Source organism: Pongo pygmaeus, chromosome 14 (assembly GCF_028885625.2).
Source record: "Pongo pygmaeus isolate AG05252 chromosome 14, NHGRI_mPonPyg2-v2.0_pri, whole genome shotgun sequence".
Classification (NCBI taxonomy): domain Eukaryota; kingdom Metazoa; phylum Chordata; class Mammalia; order Primates; family Hominidae; genus Pongo; species Pongo pygmaeus.
The window spans coordinates 61,249,776-61,274,703 of NC_072387.2; the positions used below are offsets into that span (position 1 = coordinate 61,249,776).

The 24,928-nt window shown below is 36.7% G+C and overlaps 1 protein-coding gene across 7 annotated transcripts in view; it reads left to right on the plus strand.

Moving 5' to 3' along the window:
- SUGT1 (SGT1 homolog, MIS12 kinetochore complex assembly cochaperone) overlaps positions 1-22,826 on the plus strand; it is a 68,975-nt gene extending 46,149 nt beyond the window's left edge. For all 7 annotated transcript variants that reach the window (XM_063650905.1, XM_063650904.1, XM_054446923.2 and 4 more), the window contains 5 exons: positions 622-718; positions 1,802-1,909; positions 11,208-11,298; positions 14,977-15,158; positions 22,706-22,826. In XM_063650905.1, the coding sequence (XP_063506975.1) occupies positions 622-718; positions 1,802-1,909; positions 11,208-11,298; positions 14,977-15,158; positions 22,706-22,807 (580 nt within the window). In that variant the 3' untranslated portion in view covers positions 22,808-22,826. The remainder of the gene's footprint in view (positions 1-621; positions 719-1,801; positions 1,910-11,207; positions 11,299-14,976; positions 15,159-22,705) is intronic.
- Positions 22,827-24,928: the final 2,102 nt, after the last annotated feature.

Here is a 24,928-nt window from a genome sequence, read left to right on the forward strand (position 1 = left end):
ATGCACATAATTAGAATCTAGACCCATTAGTCTTTCCATGTATCTTGAAATTGAAGGAAAGTGTTGTATATGATGTTGTGCCTGACACAGTTAAACTTCATATGATTTTAATTTTAGTTCATTTGCCCCTGTTTCGTGTACTCAAGTCTATCTGCTTCCAACATCAGTTTTGAGAGCCTGGAGTGTTGACTCAGGCTTATTGCTTCACCTTTCTGAGCTTAAGTTTTATCATCTGTAAAATAGGGATTTAAGTGTTTAGTATTTGGATGAAATGAGAGTATAAAAACTCTATTGATGGCATATAAATATTTGCTGTTTAAAATAAATGACATCTTTAATATTTATATTAGTTTAAGCACAACAGTGCTAGAGATGAGTCAGAGCCCAGAAAATCATGCAAGTATTTAAGTCTACTGGAAAGGTGTGAGCATCATCTACGTTACCATTTTTTTCCATTAGTACAGAGCATAAAAAACTAGTTATATAAAGTTGTTTTTGTGAATCAGTAGTTGCTTTGCTGTTTTCTTCCTCCAGGTGGAGCTCTTGTTATCAGACTAGTTTTTGTTTTGACAATAGCTTTAAGAAAATTAGAAGAGTTACTTTTTTTTTTTTTTTAAATAGGTATGACTGGTATCAAACAGAATCTCAAGTAGTCATTACACTTATGATCAAGAATGTTCAGAAGAATGATGTAAATGTGGAATTTTCAGAAAAAGAGGTCAGTAGACTTTGAATCATTTTTCAATGTTGATTACTATTATTTGCAAATTTAGTATATTGCAGAATAATTGATAACAGTTTATCAGATAAATGCCATTTCTTCCTGAGATGATGTGGAAAATGTTGAATAAAATCTGAAGCCATTGCTTTGAGATAAAAATATGTATGTTGGTAAATTATAGCTGGATGTGCATTTTTTTCTTTAGATTTGAAATTTAAAGCAGAATTTGGTTATGTTAGTAAGATAATGTGATTTGGTTATACTTGTGTGGTGTACTTCATGAAAAAGATCTAGTTAGTTTTGTGATCACACATGTCTTAGAATTGACTAGCCATGTTAAATGAGTATGACTTTTTTTGTTGTTGTTTTTTGAGACAGAGTCTTGCTCTTGCCTAGGCTGGAGTGCAGTGGCTCGATTTCGGCTCACTGCAACCTCCTCCTCCTGGGTTCAAACAATTCTCCTGCCTCAGCCTCCTGAGTAGTTGGGACTACAGGCACATCCCACCATGCCTGGCTAATTTTTGTAGAAACAGGGTTTCACCGTGTTGGCCAGGCTGTTGTTGAACTCCGGACCTCAAGTGATCCACCCACCTCAGCCTCCCAAAGTGCTGGGATTAGAGGCATGCACCACCGTGCCCAGCCTCTTGAGTATGACTTTTAACAACTTGATGTCTTAGCATTTAGTAGAGAACCTTATAATAGATTATTTAAAAGAGGTAGTGATAGAACTGTATGTTTTGCACATGGATAACTTTTTGTTATATATCATTTTGCTTTTGTATGTTTTCTTGAAATCTAAATATCAAATAAGTGTGATTAAATATATGACAAATCTTATGAAACTTATTCTTTTCTGCTGTTTAATGATGTCTATAAGAATTCATGTCAAGGATACCAGATGGAAAAAAAAAAAGGTTCTTAAATCTTTGAGAACCTTTTGAGGTTCTTAAATCTAAAATTCCATATATGATGTTTAAAATAGTTTGTAACATTATTGAAGATTTCTAATTATTTTGTCTAGGTTTTTTACCCTCCATTATATACATTTACAAAATGTGATGCTAATTTTGTGTTCATTAGTTGTCTGCTTTGGTTAAACTTCCTTCTGGAGAGGATTACAATTTGAAACTGGAACTTCTTCATCCTATAATACCAGAACAGAGCACGTTTAAAGTACTTTCAACAAAGGTAAGACAATTGAAAAGGTTTGTTACTAGTAATATTTTCAGAATTATAGAAATACTGGTGAACTAATCACCCATGTGTTTATAAGCTTGTAGATTCTTTCAGCCCTTTATCTTTAAAAGGGACAGGAAAATAAGAATGATGACTTTTGAGTATAAGGGTTATTTTACCTCTCAAATTCTAGTACAGTAAAGTATAAAAATCCACTTAGATTATGTGGCATTTGTGTACTTACTAAGACAGATATAATGTTTTTCAATAAAGAGGTTTTTTTAAAAAGATACGATAATCAGCCTGTCTTTAAGATTTGATCCTGGCAATGTCTCTTCCCTTGAACTTGTCAGTTTTGTCTGTTTTGATGTGCAAATACTTTTGTCATCCTACCTCATGCAGTTAAAAATACAAACTACTATAAAGATGAATCTGCCTTTTGTTTTTTTTGTTGTTGCTGTTGAGACGGAGTCTTGCTTTTTCGCCCAGGCTGGAGTGCAGTGGCGCGATCTCGGGTCACTGCAGCCTCTGCCTCCTGGATCCAAGTGATTCTCCTGCTTCAGCCTGCCAAGTAGCTGGGACTACAGGCATGCACCACCATGCCCTGCTAAATTTTTGTATTTTTAGTAGAGATGGGGTTTCACCATATTGGCCAGGCAGGTCTCCACCTCCTGATTTTTTTTTTTTTTTTTTAAACTGAATTTTAGATTACTTTATTATAAGGGAACAATGAGTAAATTATAGTTTGAGTAATTTTTAGATTCCTTTATAGTTTCTAAAAGAAGTAGAGATATATAATAGAATTAATATTCAGAGAGTATCACTCAAAAGATGTAGATAATAGTGTAATATAGTAGGAAAAAAACTGAAAATTTAAAAATCTGACTCTGGATCTTTGCTTGCCCTGTGTATTTTAGTCTAGGCACAAAATGACTATAAGAATGAATTTTCAGCACCTTTGAAAGGAGGGCTGTGGACCAAATGAACTCTGGAGTCCTTTCAGCTGTAGAATTGTGTGAAGGTATATGATAAATGAGTTAATGGGAATAAATGATGTAGGTAGGCTTTTTCCATTACTACTTTTTTTTTTTTTTTTTTTTTTGAGACGTAGTCTAGCTCTGTTGCCAGGGTGGAGTGCAGTGCTGTGATCTCAGCTCACTGCAACCTCCGCCTAGTTGAATCAGGTTCAAGTGATTCTCCTGCCTCAGCCTCCGGAGTAGCTGGGATTACAGTCACGTACTGCCACGCCCAGCTAATTTTTGTGTTTTTGTAGAGATGGGGTTTCACCATGTTGGCCAGGATGGTCTTGATCTCCTGACTATGTGATCTGCCTGCCTTGGCCTCCCAAACTGCTGGGATTACAGGTGTGAGCCACTGCACCTGGCCTACTACTCCTTTTTTTATACACAGGTCCGGCAGCATACTGTGTTAGTATTTATTAGGTTGAAGCTCTAAGGACATGTGAAGTTTCCTGTTGTGGAACAGGATCGGGGTTGGCCTGTGTTGTGAAGAATGATAATTGGGCCTGCAGAAAGGAGACAGCTGCAGAGGGTTGGAGAAGGAAGTGCAAAGTGAAGTAGTTTTTTGCATCCAGTTAAAAAGGATCTGCCTACTTATTTGAAGATTGTCAAGAACAAAGCTGGTTAATTATGAGGCAGATTTTTGAAATAGCTGCTTGGGACAATAGAAAGTGAGGAAAGGGATGAAATCTTACCAGGATTTTGGTCTCTCACTGGTCCTATCCACATAATATAGAATTTGTTTAATAAAATAATTTTTAGTAATCAAGCACAAAATAGGTAGATTTGAGAGGGGTATAGTTCAGAAAATTATGAATTTGACTCTTTTTGGTATATGTCTATCGAGATTGCTAATGCAAGTGAGCCGAGATCACTCCATTGCACTCCAGCCTGGGCAACAGAGTGAGACTCTGTCTAAAAAAAAAAAAAAAAAAAAAAGATTGTTAATGCATGTCCATTTGGAGTTATTTAAATTGAGTGTGAATTAATGATAAATGACTTAAGAACTTGTATTACTGAGCCACCTCCTATGGTGGAAGAATATCATGTGTGGTAAATACACAGATGTGTGGCTAGAGTTGAGGATGTAATTAAGCACTCTTACCTCAATTCTTTTTTCTCTTTTGAGTCTTGAATTTGTTAATTTTAACCGTTCTTCAACCATACTATGTTCTCAGTTTGTGTTTTCTGCCCCTTCCTCTTTAAATGCTAAGTGATTACTTTTCTTCCTTGTATAGTAGTTTATGTATACATTTCATGTCCCTCGTTTCTGTGTAAGTCTTTGAGGATAAGAAGCATGTTTTATTTGTATCTTTGTATGTGCCCCAGTTAGGGTCCCCAGATAAAGTTACAAGATGCTAATTTAAGTTTCTATTTAAGATAAACAGTGAATAATTTTTTATTATGTAAATATGTTTCATGCTATATTTTTATTTGCTAAACTTGGCAGCCCTCACCACATACATTGCACAGTGGGTGCTTAGTTCAGTGAATTAATTAAAATTGGATTTTGGTTTAGTCCCATGACATTGGCAGAGTATGTTTATTCTTAGTTTTGCAGGTGGAAAAACAATCTGATGTTAATGGACTTTAAATACTTTCCCCAAGTTTACCTAGTTAACTAAATTCTTCAGCCTGGCCCAGGAGACATAGATACACTTCTGATTGCCAACCAAACTAGTGCATCTTTGCTTAGGTTTTTCTAAGTTTTGAATTGGAGAACTTAGATTCTAAGGATGTGTTCTAAAGAATTATTATTTTTCTTGTCCTGACCCTGGAATCTCCGTATTTTATATACCATATATATATGTGCACACACATAATCTTGTTAGATTACTAACTCTTAAACTATTTGGGGGGAAGCAAATTGAAAGAAATTTTCTTAATTAGTCTTAAGGGAAATAAATGATAAAATCTTTGAATTTCCTTTTTCATACAGTAGAGGGAGACAATATTAAAATACTGAAAATAAAATCTCTGGGTTACTGAGGCTTACTTCATGGACACTTAAGAGACAGCAGTACTAAAATAATTTGCTTTTCATGTATTCAGATATCTTGATTGTTGAGAATAGATATCTTGGACCTTTGTGAATTGAGAAAGGACGCATTTTGCACAGGAGAATCTGCTTAATAGTAGAGATTCTGTAAAATTTGCAGCTTAAAAGGGCGATTTCTTTGCTTTTGGGAATTCTCTTTTCTTTCCCACCTTCAAGATTGAATGAATGTTGCATATCCATATATAACCAGTGGTTGAATATTATTAATTTGAGTGATATGTAATTTGTGATAAAAGTAGTAAGAGGTAAAACCCTGAAATTAATGAAATAGCATTTCTTAACTGTTTCACAGTATAGTGTCCAATATGTTTTTCCAAGCCAGGATTCATATTTTTTCAGTATCTCTGATAGTTATTGCTACTTTTTACTGAATATCAGCTTTAATATCGCCTATTAATTTTTTAGAAATTAGGAAACTATATGTCTTTCATCTTGTTGATTTCATGACAGTATTCTGTGGTCACAGTCTCAGAATTGTGACTTTAGTGGCACCCATATTGTGAAATATTCATTTTAAAAATTAATTTTCATTCCCTTTAAGATTTAGAGTTCACAAGTTGGGCACGGTGGGTCATGCCTGTAATCCCAACACTTTGGTAGGCCAAGGCAGGCGGATCACTTGAGGGTCAGGAGTTCGAGAACAGCCTGGTCAACTTGGTGAAACCCTGTCTCTACTAAAAATACAAAAAATGAGCTGGGCGTGGTGGTGGGTGCCTGTAGTCCCAGCTACTCGGGAGACTGAGGCAGGAGAATCACTTGAACCTGGGAGGCGGAGGTTGCAGTGAGCCGAGATCATGTCGTGCCACTGCACTCCAGCCTGGGTGACTGAGTGAGACTCCGTCTCCAAAAGAAAAAAAAGAATTAGAATTCTCAGTCTTTTGGGGTGAATTTGCCCATGTGGAAATGTTTTTGTATGCTTAAGTCATAGTAATTTTGCTGATTATACAATATAAAATACGAAGACCTGGAATTGTGAGAAATAAAAATGTATGTCTTAGAAACAAAATAGCCTCCTTTTCTCTTCTCCCACTTTGAGAAGTTTTAGAGTGAATCCCGCCGATTTTTAATGTTCATAGGAGAATATACATATGTTAAATAAAAATCCTGGTGATAATGGAATGGGGTATCTGGGCATGATGCTTCCTTCTGCTTGTCTGAATACATAGATATGAGAGTTTTTAAAATTATTGTTTTGTTTTGCTTTTTTGATACAATGGTGGTGATAATAGTAAGATTTGTTTTCTTTTTTAACTGAATTAGTTTAAAAAAAGATCACAAATTGTAGATCTTGGAATGTATTCTTTTCATATATTTTGTAATGTATATTCATATATTTTTAAAAGAAGAATTTTACTCTACATAATTTTTAAACAGCTACATTTTGTTGATGTTTTTATCACATCCTTACATATTCAACAGCAAAGTATTTCGGCGTATGCATGTACTGTAGCTTATTTAGCCAGTCCCATTTTGTTTGACCTGTGGAGAATTAGAATAGGTGTTTTGACTGTTTTATCACATTCCAGGCACTGTACTATGAAATATCTCATGTAATTCTCATAGTTACTGCATGGTGTAGGTATTTTTATCTCCAGTTTACAGATAGAGAAACTTAACCCAGAGATGTTCAATAATTTGCCCAGGTTTTTTAGCCGAGGATATTGATAATAGCATTCTGTTGTTATTTGCCAGACACGGTTCTTTATTCTTTTCATACATGTCATTTAATCTTCTTGAGAACCCTAAGTGAGTCAGGGCCTACTGTTCTCATTTTATAGGAGAAACTGAGGCTCGCTGAGATTGAGTTGCTTGCTTATGGTCATATATCTAACCAATGACAACTATTTGTGACTCTTCTAACTATACAACTGATTGTTTTTGTCTTATTCTCAACCACTGGTTATTTCTCAGGAAATAAGTTAAAATTCTAGCTGAAAAATGCACTTACAGCAAATTATTTCATATCTTGGCTCCCTCATCTCTAAAATATGGATAACAATCTTTTTTTTAATAGGGTGATTCCATTAAGTAAGATGATATATGTGAAGCATGTAGCATGCAGGATATGTAATAAGAGCTCAATAAATGTTACAGTACCTTTCTTACTGTTTTATTTTAGTTATTTTGATTTTTATTCAGGCTGTAAACTCAGCAAATGCGAATCATAGAAAATCTGGAAAAGATAAAGGAGTTTAGGAAGTAATCACTCAGACTCACCACTCAGATGACATTCTAGCATGTTTCCTTTCAGATAACCTGATATTTCCTGATACATAGGTCAGTCATTACATCTGACACATACTGGAATCTTTTTGTTAATGGGAATGTCTCTCTTGATTAATTACCTTAAGAAGAACAGAGGCTGTGCCCTTATATACCAGCACTGTTTCTGGCACAGAGTAGGTACTCAGCAAATACTTGAAATGAGCTGTTAGAAGTTTGGAGAAGACCTTCAATCTTCATTTACTGCCATTTTTTTGCATTTAAAAAATGATTATAGAAATATTTTAGTGTAAAATCAAGGTAGATGTATTAGTCTGGGCTCGAAGACAGCTATTTTCAGACAAAGGAATTTGATGTAGCAATTAAATGTGAAAAGAGCTCAGTAAGAGTATGTTGGGAAGGCTGTATTCTGAAGATTAGGGGAACAATTATTTAATGAGTACAGTCTTGAAGTGTATGGTTCTTAAAAGTTTGCCAATAAATTGCCCCAGCTCTTTAGTCTCTGGGAAAGATCCCTTCATGTCAGTCTGTAGTAGTAGGTGGGATCTTACTTACCACTTAAGATGGTGGTGTCTGGATATCATGATTGCTTAAGCGTAATGACATTTCTTTAAATCTGAAATTTCTTTCATTGGAAAGAATTAAACTCTCTGCTATGCAGAGGAGACTTCAGAAGTGGATGGTACTACATATACTGTTGAGAGCTAATGATCCAGCACAGTAGGGATTCTTAGTGTAATCTGTGAATACTCTTTTGGGATATTAGCAACTTGAGAGCCTTCCCTGTACATATGAGAGCAACATTCAAGCAAACTGCCAAAAGTTTTAAGTTACTTTTAAAGTTTTTTTGACTTAAATGAAAATAGAACGATATGTTAATGGTTGCAGTAAAAACCTCTGAAATTGGACTGGTGCTAATTCTAGAACTATCTGCCAGAATCATGAAGAGTTAAAACTTCATTTTTAAAAGCATGTACAAACATTGAAAGTGAATTAAATATGTAAAAAGGATTTCATAGGACATTAATCCCTCCCTTCTTTTACTTTTTTTTTTTGTAGGGGGAGATAGGGTCTCATTCTGTTGCCCATGCTGGAGTGCAGTGGAGTGATCATGGCCCACTGTGGCCTCAACCTCTTGGGCTCACGTGATCCTCCCACTTCAGCCCCCCAGAGTGCCAGGATTACAGGTGTGAACCAACACACCTGGCCCCTTTTACCTTTTTTAAAAAGCTACTTTAAGTGGTTTATTACATGCAGCTATTTTAATGAATGGATTAAGTATAATTTCAAGTTGAGGTCAGCTTGTCTCAGCTGAAGCGGGTTGTTACTAAGAGCTTTGCCTTTTGCTTTATAAAGTCCTCTTTGTTCATACTGCACAGTTAATCAGGTTATAGTGGCTTTCAGTAGACGCGAATGCTACTCTGTGCTGCTCTTCAGGTGAAACAAGGTACTTTTTATAGACAGTATGTTCATAGTTACAGGAACATGAAGTGTGAATATAAGGTGGCCTGTGGCCAAGTTTAACGTGGTGATGTACACAGTGCTTTCCAGGCCCTCATTTTTTAGATGAGTTGAAAATTAAAGAAGATGCAATTTTAATTTTTCAGATATGTTAACAGTTCTTTTCAGTAACTATTGCTGTGTCATTGCCATCTGTTTGATTTATGTCCCTTTTGATAAATATTGTAGCAGTGACAAAGTAACCAGAGTATAGAAAGTATTGGTGGTATATTACTTTATAAAAAATTAATTGTAGTTCACTTAAGGAATTCTAGAGATTCTTATGAAATATGTTTTTATGTATGTAGAGTTTAAACATGTAAATTACACCAAAGATACTATACTTTTTTTTTTTTTTTTTTTTTTTTTGACAGAGTCTCGCTCTGTTGCCCAGGCTGAAGTGCAGCGGCACGATCTTGGCTCACAGCAGCCTCCGCCTCCCAGATTCAAGCAATTCTGTCTCAGTCTCCCGAGTAGCTGAGACTACAGTCACATGCCACTACGCCTGGCTATTTTTTGTATTTTTAGTAGAGACAGGGTTTTGCCATGTTGGCCAGGCTGGTCTTGAACTCCTGACCTCAGGTAATCTGCCTGCCTCGGCCTCCTAAGGTGCTGGGATTACTACTCTTTGCCCTTATCCCAGTGACATTTGTTTCATATTTTTCTCTTATTATGAAAACAGTTGTTAAATTTCTTTGCTCCTAAAGAAAATAAAAATAAACACTTGAGACCAGATACCCCACATACATATACCATCATTTTATCTCTGATTAAAAATATTGGCAGTTTTCCCTATGTTAGCGTTTGTTAAGGTATTTTAAGGTGCAAATTTTGAAGGTACTTTTGCTAAATGCATTTGGTCTAAAGATTACCTGGAATTGCCAGTTTAATGAGTTATCTGATAAAAGAACCAAAGGGTGAATAGACTTCTTTTTTTAAGTCTGCCTTTTGATTTTTTAATCCCGTTTACAAAAGTAGTGATCCTTTTCATAGGAAAAAAACATGAGAATATAAAATTCTAATTCAGTTGCTCATTTAAACTGTTTTATATAATGTTTATTATAGTGCTTACTTTAATATTTGCACTAAAAATGCTGATAGGAGCCTGTTAAAATAGAGGTGAGAGCATTATTTGAATAAAGAAAACAAAAGGTAGATAAAATGCTATGTGATTGCGTGTGTTAGGGGTAAGGATAGACTCAGAGGCCTAGCCTTAATTAGATAGTAAAAGATGCTATTAGGATACTATTAACTTTTCATTTTAATAAGTGAACTTAGTCTTCTCGGTAAGTAAGTGAACTTAGTCTTCTCAGTACTCCCTGATGCAGTGTCCTTTCATACCCATGCTCCAGTTAGGCCATTCCCTGTGCTCTGGAGACCTACCCCTTCACTCTTGCAAATGCTTCTACCCTTCAGAGCCCTTCAAGGTGTATAAAGCCTTTCCTCTTCACAGTCAGGTGTGCTCTCTCCTGAGCTTTTAGAACATTTACTTATTTAGAACTTCAGTAACTTTCTTAAAGTATCTCACATACTTCCAAATGGTCGAGGATGTGTCTTTAATATTTTAAAAATCCAGCCGGGCGTGGTGGCTCATGCCTGTAATCCTAGCACTTTGGGAGGCTGAGGTGGGAGAATGGCTTGAGGCCAGGAGTCTGAGACCAGCCTGGGCAACCTAGTGAGACTCTGTCTCTACAAAAAATTTTAAAAACATTAGCCAGGAGTGGTGGCACTTGTCTGTAGTCCCAGCTACTTGGGAAGCTGAGGCTGGAGGATCACTTGAGCCCAGGAGTTCAAGGCTAGAGTGAGCTATGATCGTTCTACTGCACTCCAGCCTGGGAGACAGAGCAAGACCCTATCTCTAAAAATAAAACAAAAATCTCCCACAGCCTTGAAGACTGTACTGTCTCATAGTAGGTGCTTAGTAATTATTTGTTGAATGAATGATTGCCTGAATGTTAACATTAGTTGTATTGTGTTTATACAGTGAAATAAGTTTCTCCACTGTAAAACAGGTTAATGCACATGTAAATGCAGTAATTCTTTTAGAATCAGATTTCTCTGTGTTGGCATTATTGACATTTTGGGGAATTGCCCAGTACATTGTAGGATGTTTAGTAGCAACCGTGGTCTCTACTCACTAGATGTCTTTACCACCTCTTCCCTCACTGCAATATGACAACCCACAATGTCTCCAGACATGGCTAAAAGTCTCCTGGGTGGCAGAATCATCCCTGGTTCAGAACATTGCTTTGGATGAAAAAAAGCATATGTATTTCAAGTCTCTTCTTGATTGCAGCTTATATATAGTGTGTATGTTGTTTTTTTTCAAGGGTGAATTTTGAATGTAGAAACAATTGTTTCATAGTTTTCCAAATTTAACCTTGTATAATGTAAGGAAACTGCCAAAGATACTATTCTTACAAAACTTTGATGACTTAAGAAAACTGCATTTTTTACTGTTTTGTGTATTTTACATCAAGTAATGGATTTTATTTGGTGTTTCCTCCAGATTGAAATTAAACTGAAAAAGCCAGAGGCTGTGAGATGGGAAAAGCTAGAGGGGCAAGGAGATGTGCCAACACCAAAACAATTCGTAGCAGGTTTGTTTTCTGGCCTTGATGAGCTTTATATTCATATTGTGTTGTGTAATTGAAATTAAATAGTAATGAACATTCTTTTTACTTTCATTATTTATGTTCCCAAGATAAGATACATTGAGTATAATAAGGTTGCTCCGTAATGAATATAAAGTAGCCTTTCTGTGAAAGTTCTGACTTCTCAAATTCTAAGAATACAAATGAATGGCAGCAAAATCCCAGAGGGAGTTGGGATTTATTGTTTACCATGTAAAGTTTATGACATCAGTTTGAGGGTGTTTATTTTTGTGTGTTGGCCCTTCCTGTTGTTTCTTTTTGGGTTGTAAGTTGGTTTACTCAGCTGATAGATTTCCCCTTCTTCCCTCTCCTTCTCTTAATTCCTTTCTATTCCTTCTACTGATATTGTCATCTAATTGCCTGGAATTTTCAGGGCTTTACAGGGTAAGGTATCTACCCCATTTCTTATTGCTAATTTAGAGATGGACACAAATAGGTAATAAATGCCAAAGGAAAGTCTTTAGGAGAAGAGTAGAAAACCAGGCTTCATTGTATATTTAACCCTGTAAGAAACTGAACTTTGTGTTGAGGTCAATTTTAAGTATATGCGATAACTAGGTAAGAATTTTTCTAGTGGACTAATTCACAGCACACTCAGAACTACAACCTAAGATTATATTTTATAGCAATAGCTTCATTAATGAGTGGAGGGAAATTTCTTTTTATTGGAAGTAATGGTCTGATTTAATGACTGAAACAAAGTAACATGTGTCTCAGCTATTTTTTCTGATTTTGACTGCTTTCTTCTGTAACAGAAAACACATTTCCTTGTGGTATCTTTTAGAAAACACTGAGTTATTCAACAGATCATTTGTGTGTGTGTTTGTGTGTGTGTGTGTGTGTATAGTTATTTCTTAAGAAATAATTTTGGATATTTAGAAATTTCAAAAATAAGAGATTCTCGTGTAGCTTTCACCCAGTTTCCCCCAGTGATAGTGTCTTAACTAGTCCAATGATTACCTCTTAAGTAGTCTATGGTATAATTTTCAAAATCAGGGTATTAACACCAACAGATACTTTTTAAGGACTGAAGTATATCTAGTTGGTATTTAAGGTATTTAAGCATGTGCCTCACACTTTATTTGAAAGATGTATGTGTTTCTTTTAGGACTGACTCCAAGAGATTTTGAGGCTGAGGTTTATATGTAGCTGAAAGCTTTAAAAAATATATAATCACTTTAAATGTAGTATCTTACTTAATTCTAACAGCCCTGCATAACAGGCAGCCCCTTAGTATTCCTCCCATTTTGCAGGCTCAGAAAAGTTAAGCTCAAGATTATCCATCAGTTCTCATTGTCTAGGACTAAAATCTAGGTCTTCAAAGTTGGGTCCAGTTATTCTGTTAACCTGTTGTCTACTTGTTGCATACTGCTTGTTGTTGCATTTTCTAACAATGGAAACAGTCTTTGCTGACATGAGTATCTATGTAGTTATTTGATATTATAGTGAATGAGCAGGGAGGTTAGATTACTCATCTCTCAGTAGTTCATCTACCATCTCCAGGTGTTAAAAGTTTTTCTGAGATTAAAGATCAAGGCTTTTTAGTGTTATAGTTACCATGTTTTTTCTAAACTCAACACCTTAGATATTCAAGATGATATTCTTCCTGTCCTGTTTTTGTAAGAAATTAATATACTTGTCAGATTCCTGTGTATTGCAAGCTGGAGACTGTAGATAAGGGCAAGTCACTTAACCTATCTGAGCCAGCTTGCTTATCTATAAAATAGAGATTAAAACCTCTGTTCTCATCCTTCCTGGGAGTCAGCATTAGAATTAATTAAATCCATGTTTCCCAGGCTCTTAACTTACCATGGCATGCATTTTTTGTTTTATCTGGCTACTAGTGAAAATGTACAAAGATAGAAGGATATCTAGTAGAAGGAAGGTGGATAGGATTTTCCAAACAATATATTTGGCCCTGAAAAAAAACTATGTGTTGGTGTTGTGTGTGTTGTTTTGTTTTGAGGAGGAATGGGCAGGGAGAAAGTCGGTTTACAAGTGAAGAAAAAGCGTAGAAAAACAGTGGATGTTAAATAGTTTCTCAGCTATTTTGACAAAAGGGATGTAGAGAGCAGTATTGGGAGGAACATTTAGATTAGTACTAATGTGTCCTAATACATACTGATGGGGAAATTTTGAATTGGGTTTTTTGAAAACTATAGCTCTTTTGTCCAATACAGTAGCTGCTAGCCACATGTTACCTGTTGAGCACTTGAAATATGACTAGTCTGCATTGAGATGATGTGCTATGTGAAATATATGCTACAGTTTGAAGACTTAGTATGAAAAAAAGAATATAAAATGCCTTCTTTTTTTTGTTGGGTTTTTTTTTTTTTTTTTTTTTTTTTTGGAGAGAGAATCTTGCTCTGTCGCCCAGGCTGGAATGCAGTGGCACTGTCATGGCTCAGTGTAGCCTCGACCTCCTGGACTCAAGCAGTCCTCCTACCCCAACCTTCCGAGTAGCTGGTACTGCAGGCATGTGCCACCACGCTCAGCTAATTATTATTATTTTTTTTTCATAGAGATGGGCTCTCACTGTGTTGCCCAGGCTGGTCTCACACTTCTGGCCTCAAGCAGTCCTCCTACTTGGCCTCCCAAAGTGCTGGGATTATAGGCGTGAGCCCCCATGCCCGGCCTCTGTTGGTTTCAAGTCAATATGATACTGTATTTGATATATCAGGTTAAATAAAATGTATTATTAAACTGTATTTCACCTGATTCTTTTTAGTAATGTAGTTACTAGGAATTTTTAAATTATATATGTGACTCACATTTGAGGCTGTCATTATATTTTCATTGAATAGTGAACAGATCTGCTCCTGTAGCTACTAGGTTATCTAGTTATTTTCTAATTATTTGTGTGCCAAGATCTTGATGCCTTTTGTCTTTGGAGCAATCTTGGCAGTACCCCGAGCCCCTGGGCCAGTAGCCTCTCTGGCTGCAAGCAGCCTCTGTTTACTCCAGTGTTCCCTACAAATGCTATTATTTGCTAGGTATATGGGATGTGGGCATTGAACTTTAGATCAAGTGTAGTACTTTAAACATTTAGGAATTACTTATTGTTATTGCCTATTAAAATAATCTTACTTTTTTGATGTGGGGAGAGTATGGAGTGGCATGGATGATTATTTATATTTTCAGGCTATTTATACTCTGAAAGATACTAAGTACTTGAGAAAAAGTCACATTTTTAACATTTATTAAAATCTTAGTTACAAAAGATTTCTTAGGCATCCTTTAAAAAATTTTATTTTTAGAATTGTTTGTACTGTCTCTGCAACTTTTCTGAAAACATAAAAGTTCTGTATACTTTTCATCTAGTTTCTGTTATCAACATGAAGAATCTGCTTTTAATCTAATTTTGTATAACGTATCAAAAGTTTACACTTTATTGAGTTATTTTGCTCAAAAGAAATCCCCAGATTTTACATTATGGTAACTGACTCAGTTTTTAGAAATGTGAATTTTGTTATTGACGTATATACCAGAAAGACACTTATTGGATACCTGAAATTCAGTAACCTGTTTGCTAAGATGTTCCATTATACATGGTCACAAAGTTTACATATTCTCGACATAATTGAAACATGTTGATTAATTACTTCTGCCTTTTTTACTTCATAGATGTAAAGAACCTATATCCATCATCATCTCCTTATACAAGAAATTGGGATAAATTGGTTGGTGAGATCAAAGAAGAAGAAAAGAATGAAAAGTTGGAGGGAGATGCAGCTTTAAACAGATTATTTCAGCAGATCTATTCAGATGGTTCTGATGAAGTGAAACGTGCCATGAACAAATCCTTTGTAAGAATATAAACTTTTAAAGAAATATATATGGGAGCAAATTTTACATATTTTAAACGAGAAAATTGGTAATGTGAGACCAAATTGCGTGTACTATAGCTGGGAGTACTTTTTGAATAAGGTCTGTCTGAACGTTTCTTTTTGCTCTAAGAGTAATTTTTGAGGAAGTTGAAAACTTATGGAAGAGATGAGAAACAAGTGGTTTATCCTAAGTAGGTATTTTTTATCAATGAGTTACATTGATATGGAGTCATCTTACTTGGATTTATCACAGTAGCTGAGTGAACTTCTGTTGTTTCCCTTCTAGACTCATATGTAGTCTCAATGTTAGAGATGAAGAATATAGATGCGAAACTTTTCAGAATAGTGTTTGCAAGTAGAAGGTGCACATTATTCATTGTTTAACAACTCTCTTGATTAAGAAAATTCAGGCTTTTTGTCAGGGCAGCATAAATACCTAAATTAGACCTCAAAATTTTAGTAATAATTCGTCATTGTATATTTAGCTTGCAGTTGTAATCGTGACTTTTATTAATACCAGTAGCTCTGGAAATATGACTTTTTTAAGACATTCATATTTACAGTAGAAAGTTAAAATTAGTAATTTAATGTTTAGTTAATGTGGTTGAGGCTCAGGTATTTCACACTTAAGAAATATGTGGTTAATTGGTCATGATTGTGCTTTTCACAGTTTATTTATTTAGAGACGAGGTCTCACGCTGTTGCCCAGGCTTGAGTGCAGTGGTGTGATCTCGGCTCATTGCAGCCTCTGTCTGCCAGGCTCAAGTGATTCTCCTACCTCAGCCTCTGCAGTAGCTGGGACTATAGACATGCACCACCACGCCTGGCTACTTTATTTCTTGTAGAGATGGGGTTGCGCCACGTTGCCCAGGCTGGTCTTGAACTCCTGGCTTCAAGCAATCTAGCCGCGTCAGCCTCCCAAAGTGCTGGGATTACAGGTGTGAGGCATCTCAACCAGCCTCACTATTGATTAAAAAAATGTTTTTCATCACTTTTGGGAGACTGAGGTGGGAGGATCACTTGAGCTAAAGATCTTGAGACCAGCCTGGGCAACATAGAGAGACCCTATCTCTACAAAAAAAAAAAAATTAGCTAGGCCTGGTGGCATGTGTCCGTGGTCTCAGCTACTTGGGAAGGTGAGGTGGGAGGATCTCTTGAGCCTGGGTGGTCAAGGTTGCAGTGAGCTGTTTTTTTGTGCCACTAAACTACAGCCTGGGCAATAGAGACCCTGTCTCAAAAAAAAAAAAGTCTCCATTAAACTTTCAGTTTTGAGATAATTGCAGATTGACATGCAATCCTAAGAAATGAGATTCTTTGTACCTTTTACAAAGTTTCCACTGATGGAAACATTTTGCCAAAACTATGCTACAGCGTCACAACCATGATATTGACAGTTAAGATACGGAACCTTTAATCCCAGTGCTTTGGGAGTCTGAGGCCACAGGATCCCTTGCGGCTAGATTAGCCTGGGCAATATGGTAAGTTCTGGTCTCTACAAGAAATTTAAAAGCTAGCTTGGCATGATGTTGTGCCCCTGTCAGCTCAGGCGTCTGAGGCAGGAGTATTGTTTGAGCCCAGGAATTCAAGGTTGCAGTGAGCTATGATCGTGCCACTACACTTAGCCTGGGCAGCAAAGTGAGACCCTATCTCTTAAAAAAAAAAAAAAAAAAAAAAAAGAGATAGAACATTTTCATGGATTCCAAGGATCCCTTATGTTGCTATCTTATGGCCATACTCACTAACCCCACCCCCACCCTTCCGTGATCCCTGATGATCACAGATCTGGCAATCTTTGTCAGATATGTAGTTTGCATATATTTTCTCCCAGTTTGTAGTTTTCATTTTCTTAACAGGGTCTTTCATAGAGCCAAAATATTTCATTTTGATTAAGTCTAATTTACCACTTTTTATGGATCATGCTTTTAGTTTCAAGTCTTATTAACTCTTTGCCTAGATCTCAAAGACTTTCTCCTATTTAAAAAATAAATAAAAGTAATATTGTTTTACATATTACATTTATTTTTTATTTAGAGACAGGGTCTCATTCTGTCACCCAGGCTGAAGTACAGTGGCACAGTCACAGTTCACTGTAACCTCAAAGCCCTGGGCTCAAGTGATCCTCACGCCTCAGCCTCCCAAGTAGATGGGACTACACATCCATGCTGCCATGCCTGGCTAATTTTTAAAATTTTTTGTAGAGGTGGAGTGTCTCCGTATTGCTTAGGGTGGTCTCGAACTTCTGACCTCAAGCAGTCCTTTGGCCTTGGCTTCCTGAAGTGTTAGAGTTACAGGCGTGAGCCACAGCACCTGGCCTACATATTACATTTAAGTCTGTGATGCATTTTGAATTTTTATGTCAAGTGTGAGATTTAACTTGAGATTCCTTTTTGTGAGGTGGATAGTATGTTCAAGTGTTCTAGCACCTATCTTCTCATTGGATTGCTTTTGCACCTCTCTCAAAAATCAGTTGAGCATATTTGTGTGAGTCTATTTCTAAGTTCCCCATTGTGTTAGATTGAGCTGTATGTGATCTATATGTATGTTCCTCTGTCAGTCCCACTGTCTTGAGCTGTAGCCATTTAAGTCTGAAATTGGGCAGACTCATTCCTCCTACTTTATCCTTTATTTTCGCAGTTGTTTTTAGATATTCTAACTCATTTGTCTTTCCATGTAAATTTTAGAATAAAGTGATTATATATAATTTTGGTGTTCATTACTGGAATCTAGAGATACAGTTAATTTTATGTTTATCTTGTGTTCTATGACATTGCTGGACTCAGTTCTAGGAGTATTTTTGGATAGATTGTCATTTTTTTAATGTGGACAGTCATCTTCAAATATGGAAGTTTTATTTATCTGCAGATACGGAGAGTTTTATTTCTCCCTTTTCTATCTGTATGCCTTTTATCTCCTTTTCTTGCTGTATTTCACTGGCTGCAACTTCAGCACTGTGTTGAATAAGAGTAGTGAATGTGGATATCCTTGCTTTGTTTCCCATTTTAAGGGAAAAGTATCTATTGTTTCATCATTAAGTAAAATGTTAACTGTAAATTTTTGGTAGATGATCTTTGTCAAGTTATGAAAGTTCTGTTGTATTCCTATTTTTCTGAAATTTTTTTATCATTAACTTTTAATATAAACTTTTTGTAAAATGTTTTGTCTGTGTTGATTGATAGGATTATATGATTTTTCTTCCTTAGCCTGTTAATATGGTGATTTTATATGATTAATATGATTGATTTTTAAGTATTGAGACAGTCTTGCATGAGCCCTACTTTGTCATATAGTGTGTCTCTTAATTCTGTCTTCTAATGTTTTGTTATGGGTTATTGTGTCTATATTCATGAGGAATATGAGTCTGTAATTTTCTTTTTGTGCTGTCTTTGGTTTGGCATCAGAGTAATACTTCATAAAATGAATTAGGAAGCATTTCATCCTCTTCCATCTTTTAGAAGATATTGTGTATAATTGGTATTAACTTTTCTTAAGTATTTGGTAGAACTCACCAGTGAAATAGTCTGGGCCTGGAGATTTCTTTATTAGGAGATTTAGAGTTATGAATTTAGTTAACCTAAAAGTTTTTATAGGACTGTTCAAATTATCTATTTCATATGGGTGACTTGTGGTTTGTGTTTCTGATAAATTGATCCATTTTGTCCAAGTTGTCAGTGTTTGTATAGTCCCTTATTCTTTTTGTTTTTTGTCTTTTGTTTTTGAGACGGCATTTTTCTGTCGCCCAGGCTAGAGTGTAGTAGTGTGATCATAGCTCACTGCAGCCTCAACTTCCCAGGCTCAAGTGATCCTCTCATCTCAGCCTCTCCAGTAGCTGGGACTACAGGCATGTGCCGTCATGTCCAACTAATTTATTTTAATTTTATTTAATTTTATTTTATTTTGTAGAGATGGGGTTTTGCCATGTTGTCCAGTCTGGTCTGTAACTCCTGAGCTCAAGCAATCCGCCCACCTTGGCCTCCCAAAGTGCTGGGATTACAGGAGTGAACCCCCATGCCTGGCCTCCCTACTCTTTTGATGTCTGCAGGGTTTATAGTGATATCTTTTTACCATTCTTATAATAGTAATTTGTGTCTTTTCTGTTTTTTCTTTGTCAGTCTTGCTAGAGGTTTAAAGGACACCTTATGTAGCATATGCTTATCCATTAGCTAGATTTGCTTATGTTATTGAATTTTTTCTTCCAAAGAATTAGCTCTGTTTCATTTTTTCCTCTACTTTGTTCTACATTTTTTTATTCATTTCTATTTTTATTTTTACTTTCTTCCTTCTGCTTGCTTTAGGTGCATTTTGTTCTTATTTTTCTAGGTTCTTAAGATGTACATTTATCTATTATCTATTTCTACCTATTCACTCATTTTTGAGACAGGGTCTCTCTGTCGCCCAGAGGGGAGTGCAGTGGTGCAATCGTGGCTCAGTGCAGCCTTGACCTCCTGGGCTCGAGTAGTCCTCCTGAGTAGCTGGGATCACAGGCATGCGCCACCATTCCCAGTTAATTTTTTTTTGTTTTTTGTAGAGACGAGGCCTCCCCATATTGCCCAGGCTGGTCTTGAACTCTTGAACTCAAGCAGTCCTCCCATGTTGGCCTCCCAAAGTGCTGAGATTACAGGCATGAGCCACCACGCCTGGCCTGTTGTCTGAAAGTTTTCTGTTTTCCTAGGCAGCGTCCTTCCCTGATCTCTTGGCAAGAGAGAGCAGGGGTTTGTTGGGACTTTTTTTTTTTTTTCTTGTTTGTGCCCCTTGGTGTTTCCAGCTTCTTCAGCTCCAAGTCTAGGATATATGAGGCAAAAGGAAAACCCAGAATTTGCCACCATGTCATTTCTTGAGTCCCAAGGTCCCTGGTAGGTCTATCTTCACTTTACCTTTTGGTGTCTTTTTTTTTTTTTTTTTTTTTTTTTTTCTAGACAGGGTCTTGCTCTGTTGTTCCAGCTGGAATACAGAGGTGCGATCATGAATCACTGCAGCCTTGAACTCCTGAGCTCAAGTGATCCTCCCACCTGAGCCTCCTAAGTAGCTGGCACTATAGGTGTGCGCCACCACACCCGGCTATTTTTCTTCTTCTTCTTTTTTTTTTGTAGAGATAAGGTCTCCTATGTTGTCCAGGCTGTTCTTGAACTCTTGGACTTAAGCAATCCTCCTGCATTGTCCTCCCAAAGTACTGGGATTATAGGTGTGAGCCACTGCATCTGGCCCCTTTTAGAGTCTTTTTACCTCTGTTTGATATGTAGCATCTAGGGTGTTTAGATTTACTACTGGGAAGAATAGGAAAAGTAATCTACTTGATCTTCCCAGGAGAAGTCATTCTCACTTTTGACTTTTAAAAGTGTGGTAGACAAGATTAGCAGTATGTCAGATCAAAGATGTCAAGTCAAATCAAATCAAAGATCACAGGTAGAATCTGCACTCATTTTCATATAGAAACTTTGACAATTATAACCAAATTGTGTATACCCATAAAATAAGCCATCTGTGCAGCAACATTGATCTGGAATATACCAGGGGCTTCTGTCCTTGTGAGAATATGAAAGAAACTAGACTTTATTCTCTATAATCTCCTTATCTAATTGGGACAAAAGACCAAGATACACAAAATAATCAGAGGGAAGTGCTAAATTGCCCTGCAGTCTATTAGGAGAGATGCTGGGGTGGGGTGATAAGTGTCATCAGCAAATATGGTCAGTTTGTAAACCAAATCCACAACTGAAGATCCTCTTGGGGTAGTTCGTGTTTGTCTGTTTGAGAGAGAGTTTCACTCGGTCACTCAGGCTGGAATGCAGTGGCGCGATCTCAGCTCATTGCAACCTCTGCCTCCCAGGTTCAAGTGATTCTCGTGACTCAGCCTCTAGAGTAGCTGGGACTACAGGCGCATGCCACTACGCCTGGCTAATTTTTGTAGTTTTAGTAGAGATGGGATTTCATCACGTTGGCCAGGCTGGTCTTGATCTCCTGACCTCAGGTGATCTGCCCACCTCAGCCTCCCAAAGTGCTGGAATTCCAGGCGTGAGCCACTACGCCCGGCCTTGGGGTAGTTTATTATACAGACTTGTCAAATGTAATTCAGTCATTTTATTTAAAGCCCACTATGTGCTAGGCCACTGTGCTTAGAACTACGATATGAATATTAGTAAAATGTACTCCTTGCCCTTAATGAGCTCTCAGCATTAGTTGAAGTCAAGGGTGGAAAGCAGATCTAAGAAGACAGAACCTTAAATTGCAACAACGCACTGTGACACATGTTATGTAAATGGTAATTAGGCTCACACAGAAGACAAATTTACAGGAACAGAGAAATAAGAAGTCAGAGAAAGCCACATAGAGGTGGTGACATTTCATGTTTGCAAGATGACTAAGGACACAAAAATCACTGCCATGCAAAAAATCCCATGTAAGGGAGCTCGGTAGAGCGTGTCGGACATGGGGTTACATTGAGGTTCCAATGTGTAGGGTTTGTAACTGTATACATTGGCCACTAACACAGTTGGTTATTTTTAAATGTTTATATTTTAATAATTCGCATTATTCTTTGATGTGGTTCAAATCCATTGATTTTTATCATGTTAAAATAAGAAATATCCATATGGGGCCAGGCGCGGTGGCTCATGCCTATAATCCCAGCACTTTGGAAGGCCAAGGCAGGCGGATCACCTGAGGGTCGGGAGTTTGAGACCAGCCTGACCAATATGGAGAAACCCTGTCTCTACTAAAAATACAAAATTAGCCGGGCATGGTGGTGCATGCCTGTAATCCCAGCTACTCGGGAGGCTGAGGCAGGAGAAGCGCTTGAACCTGGAAGGTGGAGGTTGCGGTGAGCCGAGATCGTGCCATTGCACTCCAGCCTGGGCAACAAGAGTGAACTCCGTCTCAAAAAAACAAAAAAACAAACAAAAAAAATGTCCAGATGGTTTTTTTAAATATATTAATGAATATGCTTGGGTTGTTGGTAGGTGGTATATTCAGTAGACGGTAAATAAATGACCAATTCTTCAGTGAGACACTGACTTTCTATACCTGCATTTATGTACCTTGATTTTTAAAAAATTTTGGATAAACTTGCATGTGTTTGGTACAAAGAGAGCAGAAAGTAGAGGCCCTTAAAGTTCTCTTCAGCTGGTACAAGAAGAGATTATTTTGACTGGTCTTTACGGTCTTCAGCAAAAGAGATTACAATAATCATTTTTTTTGGGAGCTAATAATATTTTCAATTGAAGGTAGTTTTTCTACATGCACATCTATGCTCATTAGCAAAGGGTGTAGTGCACCTCCCTGACTACTTTAGGATTTCCTTTTCAGATTTTATGGAACTTGTTAACCTCTGGAATGCCTAAGATTAAATAAAAATATTGTTTTGAGTTTATATTGAGCTATATATTTTATCTGTGTATAATCTATTATATATGTATTGCATAGAGTTTATATTGAGCTGTATATAGTAGCCAATATTTGGGGCTCTTTTTAGAAAAATATTCTATTTTGATTATATGGTCCAGGAATTAATCTATTTTTGTTTTTCATTGCAGATGGAGTCGGGTGGTACAGTTTTGAGTACCAACTGGTCTGATGTAGGTAAAAGGAAAGTTGAAATCAATCCTCCTGATGATATGGAATGGAAAAAGTACTAAATAAATTAATTTGCTCTCACTGTATTGTGTATATTCACCTAATGCCCATTGTGTATTGATATTGCATTCTTGAATTTTGAACACTGAATATCTTTTTGAAAGATTATACCTCTTTACCTCTTCGTGCTTTAGAAATTATTTTCCTTCAAGTGTTCAAGTCTAATGAAGAATGAAGATAACATTTTATCACTTCTGTCCTTAAAGATTTCAGACATGGTGAAACTGAATAAAGTGTATCATTTGCTCCTAGATAGATTCATTCTATCTAGTTGTGGGGATGGAGAAATCTTTAATGGTATATTTTCAGTTATTGCCTTATTTTTGATGCAGTATTCTGTCAGTAATTTATTAGACCTGGCAGCTTTGGGTGAGCTTAGATTTTTCACCTTCAGTGTTACATTGTATTTGCTTTTAAAAACTGCTTTTGAATGGAGTTGTAAATACAATTTTTCTATGAAGATGTTTGGTTTATTTACCTTTTTCTTAAGTTTTTAATGAGAACTTTGAGAAATTATCACAGGGAATTCCTGTTTAGTTCTTTTAATGGGAAGAATTTGTAATTTTAATTGCACTGAGATATTTTGGTCCTTACCTTGCAAATTTCTGTATAAAACAGATACCTGAGTTTTAACACACTGCAAGTTTATACTAAGGATAATCTGTGAAGGTGGGGCAAAGAAGGTTCTAGGAAAGCCGAACTCCACTTGCTTCTTTTATCACAACAGGATTCCTGAAATTACAGCATTGATGGGTTTTTTGGTATTTTTTTTCTTTATTAGAAAATCTCTGTTGTCACTAGAAAATCTCTGTTGTCACGTCCCCATGATTACTTTGGTTTCATTGGTTTATGGTAACTGCTGTGAGAGTAAATTAATGTGTATATGTTTAGTATTTACTCTGTGCCTAGAATATATAGATATCATGAGAATACAAAAAGTAAAAGACATGATTATTAACTTCAAAGAGCTTATAAATGTAGCAGGGAAAAAAAATAACATTCATGAAGGAACTGTGGAAAGATTGAATGCTGAACTCGGTATAAATACACTTTAGAGACAGGAAAATGTTCTGTGATTAAAATTGTTTACAGTCTAAGCTGTTACAAGGTATAGGCTATGGATGACCTGTAGATCTGACTTCGTTTTCTCACCATGATTTTCTCGACTGTAATACCCCAGATGTTGGTCTCAGCTCTGTTAGGTGTCACTAACATTTTTATGGCAAAGCACTACTCTGTACCCTCAGAGCAGGGGGAGTGGGAGGCAAACGGGTCATCATTTCAGCCTCCAAAACAGTAGGAATTCAGCTCCTTCCTTCTAGTCCTTCGTTGTGGGGTGTAGGGGAGTTCCTAAGGAAAGTTTCAGTAAGGTGATACCAGATAGTGCCCAAACCTGTTGTTATAGCTTGTTTAAGCATTCTAGAATTTTCACTTGTCCTTCTGTCTACTTAGAGCTACTAGATACATTTTTTTCTTCTTGAACACTGAAGGAAAAGGCAAAATTAAGTTTTTGGTTGGATGGATTTCTAAAGTTTTCTTCTTAGGGAAATAGGATAGTGACTATTGTATTCTGTATGTTAAATTTTCTCAGTACCATTAATCCTAAGATGAAGAGGAAGGCTGTTGCTGCAGAGGCATAGGAGGACGTACAGCACTACACCAGAGACAAGAATGCTTAGCTCTAGCAAGTCTTCTGTCATTGACTACCTTCATAATCTTCAGCAGGTTTAGGCCTTTCTTAGTTCCTTTGTAAATAATCCATAGAGTCTTAGAGTTATAATTAAAGGTCCGTGGTTCTAAATACAGAAGCATATTTTTGCCGCTGAACTTTTTCTTTCTTAAAAATGACACTATTAAAATAGCTGTTTTTGACCAGGTGCGGTAGCTCATGCTTGTAATCCCAGCATTTTGGGAGGCGGCGGCGGGCAGATCACCTGAGGTCAGGAGTTCAAGACCAGCCTGGCCAACATGGTGAAACCCTGTGTCTACTAAAAATGCAAAAATTAGCTGGGCATAGTGGCATGCGCCTGTAGTCCCAGCTACTTGGGAGGCTGAGGCAGGGAGAATTGCTTGAACCGGGAGGCAGAGGGTGCAGTGAGCCAAGATCATGCCACTGCACTCCA